Source organism: Charadrius vociferus, unplaced genomic scaffold (genome assembly GCF_000708025.1).
Source record: "Charadrius vociferus isolate BGI_N301 unplaced genomic scaffold, ASM70802v2 scaffold282, whole genome shotgun sequence".
NCBI lineage: Eukaryota > Metazoa > Chordata > Aves > Charadriiformes > Charadriidae > Charadrius > Charadrius vociferus.
The window spans coordinates 1445118-1450649 of NW_009647731.1; the positions used below are offsets into that span (position 1 = coordinate 1445118).

A 5532-nucleotide genomic window follows, 5' to 3' on the forward strand; every position below is an offset into this window, starting at 1 on the left:
CCCTCACCGCGCGGGGATGTTTGCCTGGTCCCGCACTGCCGTCTCTGCTCCTGTGCCAAGCCAGCTGGCCTGCCTGGAGCTCTGGCCTTTACGGCTGTTGTGAAGAGAGGCAGGACGTGTTTGCTTTTGGCTATCACAGGCTTTTTAAAAGAAGGTGGCAGTTCCTCCCCTTGAATTCCCAGGGCTGCTTTCCCCCCACTGGTGTCTCTGGTTTGTGTGACTTGGGGGGCTCCATGGAGCCAAGGTCGTGGCCCTCAGCTGGGAAATTTGACCCATCGGCAGCTGCTTTCCTGGGCCACTTCATGCTTGCCAACCTGGCTTTGAGGTGAGCCAAAAGCTTTCCCAGCAGAGGCAGGCAGGATGGGCACGTGCGATACAACGTGGAGGTGCCTATTGTGGGCACCTCTGGGAGCACCTCCCGTACCCAACATCTGGTTCATCTGCGCAATGTGCTGCTCTCGGGTCAGAGTACCGGCTCTGTACGGGTCTTAGGCTCTCCCTGCACTGCTGTTTCCTGATTAAACTGTGAGCTTAACTTCAATGGATCAGATGAAAGCAGCTCTGTCTCCCACTGTCTCTCCAACAGTTGTTATCTTGACCCTTTTTCCTCCTTCCCCACTCTGTCTGTCTAAAGCTGAGCCTCTAATTTTAGACTGAGGAAGATAATTGAGGGTCAAAAAAGATTGCTGTATAATTTTAACATTTTTTTTGCAGTGGTTGGGGTGGGAGGCAAAGTTAGGAGCTCCTTGCCCTCAAACCTTTGTATTGCGGGAAAGAAGGACATGGGGGAAGGAGTGAGCTGGAACAGCCTGCTCCCTGCAGAAGTCGTTCTGTTTCTTGGCAGTTAGCTAAAATGAGGAGCGTAAAGGCGTAAACGACTGTATTTCCTTTGCAGATCCTATTGACCGAAGAGTTCGTAGAGAGAATGCTGGAAGATTTAGAAGATCTGAATTCTCCAGAGGAAGTAAGGCTGCGTCATTCCCATGTCTCCCATGTACTGTCCCAGAGAGCTCAGCCCGTCCTGCAGCTTGCCTTTGATCTTCCCCTCAGCTCGCAGGCTGCAGCCCTGCCCCGTAGACTTGAGGCCTTGCTAAAGCTTCACATCTGCACTGAGAGAACAGATTGCAAGAAATACAGGGCAGGGATGGGTATTAAGGGAGACTCTGCATTTCCTTTCCACCAGCATCTTTCCCAACATGGTATCTGAGCGCTCCAAATCAAAGCAGTGCAGCCCCTGGTCCAGGTGGTGGGGTTTCCTCCGTGCTGTGCATAGTGTCCTCAGCAGCAGCTCCAGACACATCACCTTCTCCACTTTCAGAAAGGTCAAAAGCGGCGGCAGCACATTTACTGCTGAACAATCTGTTGTAGGTGCCTTCTTTTTTGGGTTTGGGGAGCGGACAGGGGCTTTTTCACATCTGCTGCTTGGCCTTCACCTGCTGCCCCTGCACAGCGTGCAGAGGACCATCACCAGCCTGGAAGCATTATAGCAGCAGCCAAGGGAGCTTTATAAAGCTTTGCTGTGCGATGCTAAACTTCCCCCTGCCATGTGATCTCTTCCTGGGGAACATTTAACACCCTGTCTCCCATGCATGCCATATAAATATTCTGCTTGACTTCAAAGAGCAATGGCAGAAATGACATGTAATATTTTTAATCCCATTTTTTACAGCTCCCTGCAGACTCTAAAGAAACTTTCCTTGGCTTGTAGAGCAGCCCTCCTATCCCTCGCCCTGCTCCCCTCCCCCCAGGAAAATCTCAGGGCTCTAATTGTTTAATCCAGAGTTGATTTAATGCCAGGGTGTTCTTCAGTGTGTGAGTAAAGGGAAGCACACTGCTGGCTGTGCAGTGACTTTCAGGCCAGCTTTTAGCCAGTTAAATCTAATCCAAAGCTCATTTTTGCTAGTGACATGGAAGCCCAGGAGCACTTTGGTTTGAAGGCCCTTTAGTTAAGGCTTTGGACGGCTCATGTTGCTTCACTCTCCGCTGACAGGCAGAGGCAATGGGCATGGCAGCTCCTGGCATAGCGACCAGGCACTCGGTTCCGAGTTACTGTGACTTTGCTAAATTAAAAAGTGAAAAACAAACAAATGCAAAGGAGGACTTCTCCAAGAGGATTGCTTTGGAACCACTCCTGTTTATAAAACGGAAAATACTTGAGATGAAATGTGATCTTTCAGCATCCAGATTCCTCCAAGGATTTGTAACTTGCAGGATCCCGGGTTGGGCCAACTGAAGGCGTTCCTCAGCAGCACTGGCTGTTGCTGATGATACTCATGTGGTAGAACGAAGCGCTGCAAGGAGACTCTTTCCTTTGCTGCATAAAGAGCCACCTGTGTTAAGTGGAATTAAGATCTGTCTGAGTATCTTTAGCATGTTTTTCACATACCATAGACATTGAACTCAGAAGAATCCCCTGGGCAGTGTAGGGCCACTAGATGATATGGTACAAGCTATACGCAGGGCCTGAATTTAAAAAAAAAATCAACCATAAGTGGGACTTGGGCTGTTTATGTTTCCTAGGGGAGAAAGAGTAGGAGTTTATGGTAGCCACTATCCTGAGGGAGTCTCCTGCCATGCCCCCAGATCATGGGTCAGACCCTGAAGCACCAGCCCAGCATACCAAGGTCAATGGTTACCAACTGCAGGTTACCCTTGTGCACAGCTGCAAATGGAGCAAGGTCAGGGGCAAATTCATGTTAGAGCCACCCTTGCTGGGGAGCAGGCAGCTGAAGGGGATCTCCTCTAGCAGGAACCTGCCAGTAAGCGTGTGTTAATGTCCTTCAGAAAAGGGGCGCTTACAGGAAGGAAGACAAATAATTGGATAAAGATGGATAGATGATTCGCAGGACACTGTCCCCTTGCACCAGCTCTCTAATTCATGTAGCCGCTGGGAAGCTTACCATACTGCTGGCCTTGGTCTGAGGACTCTCCTCGGAGAGGACCACTGTATCTGTAACCATTCTGAGTTCCTGGTGGTGTGGGATCCCGGTGAGATTTCTCCCTGGGAGTCCCATCAGGGTGTCAGGAGGTGCTACACCATGGGTGCAGCAGAGTTTTAGAAACAAAATTGTCCTGCAAACTGGCTTCCAGAGCTGTCCCCCACGGGTTTTGGACCCTCAGTCTGGGTGCTGGGATTGCGTGAAATGCTTGTCCAGAGCTGGTTGCCATCCAGCTGTGGGGCAGATCTGTAGCTTAAGAGATTCCATCCCCCACCTTCCACACCCCTCTACAGAGCTGTTTTTGAGAGATCTGTGTGAATGCATGGGCCCTGGTCAAAAGTAGGTTTGAGAAGGGTTGGTGGTAAAGGTCCTTGGTCCAACACAGTCAGGGTTGGGATCAGAGATGTTGGGGTGACTTCCCAGACTGAGGCAGGGCGCCCCGGAGCAGTGTCAGGATGGGACCAGTGCACTTGCCTTGTTTGGGAAACATTGGCCAGAGACAGTGCTGTGTAAACCAGACTGGGGCAAAAAATCTCCGTTCCCTCTGCTTCAATCAATGTTTGCAAAACAGCCTGAGTAGCCGAGTGCCTGAGTGAGTATGAGGCTTTGTACAGGCACTCTGCGAAGCCTTGGGACCAGAGGTGGGTAGGGCTGGAGCAGAAATGCTGTTCAGGCATGCTGGCTCCCCCCAGCCAGGGTGGCACAGTTTGCCCTCCCAGACGTGATGGCCATTTGCAAGCCTGTCACCCGGCAGAGCCATGCTGGCTCCCTTACATCCCACGCTGTACAAGCAAGAGTTTAAAAGCTACCATAAGTCCCCCTTTAAAGCACATGGGGGGCTCTGGGGGCAGGGGTAGATGAAAGAAAAGGGACATGGTCAGGTAGGAGGGGAGACACTTGCGCTGCGAGTGTTCAGAGAGGTCGGGGAGGAGAAATGGTGTTGGGGGCAGAAACCCTCCAGAATCTATCTGATGAAATAAACAGTGCTTGGGCTGAAATCTCAGAACTTTACTTTGGCAGCTGAGGCACAGGCCACATTATCTAATGTCCACTGCTGTCCAAAACATACTGATGGGGAAATGTTTTCTTAGTGGCCTCTTGTTTTAAAAAATAATAATAACATGGGGCTGCTTGCCTTTGCAACGATTTTGTTTTTTCTGTGCAGGTTGCAGCAATATACATTAACCGGTTCTCTTTACTGTCTTACAGTTTAAACTTCCAAAGGAGTACAGCTGGCCTGAAAAGAAACTGAAAGTTTCCATCTTGCCAGATGCTGTGTTCGACAACCCACTGCATTAGAGCTGAATTACACCCTTCTAACAACTGGGAGAGCCAAGTTACTGTCCATTACCCAGTGACTCACAGGATAATTAATGCAGTAAAAACTCTGCCTGCAAATAAGAGTTTGCTGCACAACCACTGCAAACAGAAGAGGAGCTACTCAGCACCAGCCCAGACCGAACTGAGCCCTTTCCTTTATCCTTCCCAAGGCTGAGCTCTCTGGGAACAGTCTGCGTATGTGTGAGTGCGAGTGAGAAATATTTAACTATGAAAATTAGTAGTAAGAATCCTTTCTCTCTCCTAGCTACAGAACTCCCCTCTGCCTTAGCCCAGGGTGTAGACGCTCTGCACGCCTGTATTTACACATGCATTTCTGCCAGGTGCGAGCCTATAATCCATGGATTAAATGTTCTTTACGTGACTCTGGAGTCCTTTTGTTAGCCAAACTTTTACTGACTGCAGAACTGTTCTTCCATGTGCTATTTTTTTTTTTCTTTTCAGAAACGGAATGGTATTTCCCCTGTTTAAAGGAGGCCAAAAGCTCACATGCTTGAAGCTGAACAGATTTAAAGATGAACTTTCTAGTTCAGTCAAGAAAAACAAACCCAGATCCTCCCTGCCCTCAAATTAGGCATGTTTTAAGTGTTGGTCTTGGTGCTATTAGCTATGGTATCGCTGCAAACAGAGGCAACTTTATTCTCGCGCATCCTGTCCTTGTGCCTGAACCCCAGGGAAGGTCGCAACCTCTGGTTTTGCACAAGCAGGAGGAAGAAAGCTACCGGGGCGGGGGAGATCTCCTGTTTACAGTGTGTTTATCTTTAAAGAGATACTGTCAAGTATTTTTTCCTTGCTATTGTACAGAATTTGAGAAGCTAGAAAGGACCATTTGTTCGCAGGGACAACTTCAGCAGTTCTGCAGGATCCAGAGAGCTGCTTGAAAGCATACGAAATGGAGATCTCCACTGCCCTGGCATAGCAGAGAGGAGACTCAGCCTCAGTAAAGCTAACTATTCTCCCTTTTCCAGCAGGGTTGTGCCCTAGTGCAGCTTCATTTTCCCCTCTAGCCTCGCTGTGGTGGCTCTTGTTGTTGCCGACGTCCCTCCTTTCAGATAGATTTGTACTGTGAAGCATCAAAATCGGTTTGAAAAGACCCTCTCTCTAGAGCCCTGTGGCTTCCTCCTTGGAGCAAACGTGGTGTGCAGAGGAGATGGTCTCTGCAGGGTCAGGTTGTGTCTCTGCCTCGAGATGCTGGCCCCTGTGGATATGCTGCAGCAAATCACTGCAGCCTTTACCTCCTGCTGCTGTTGCAGGT

At 49.6% G+C, this 5532-nt stretch overlaps 1 protein-coding gene across 1 annotated transcript in view; it reads left to right on the forward strand.

Moving 5' to 3' along the window:
* SUFU (suppressor of fused homolog (Drosophila)) overlaps positions 1–4643 on the forward strand; it is an 84408-nt gene extending 79765 nt beyond the window's left edge. Inside the window, exons 10-11 of the mRNA XM_009881528.1 lie at positions 896–964; positions 4149–4643. Of these exons, the coding sequence (XP_009879830.1) occupies positions 896–964; positions 4149–4238 (159 nt within the window). The 3' untranslated portion in view covers positions 4239–4643. The remainder of the gene's footprint in view (positions 1–895; positions 965–4148) is intronic.
* Positions 4644–5532: the final 889 nt, after the last annotated feature.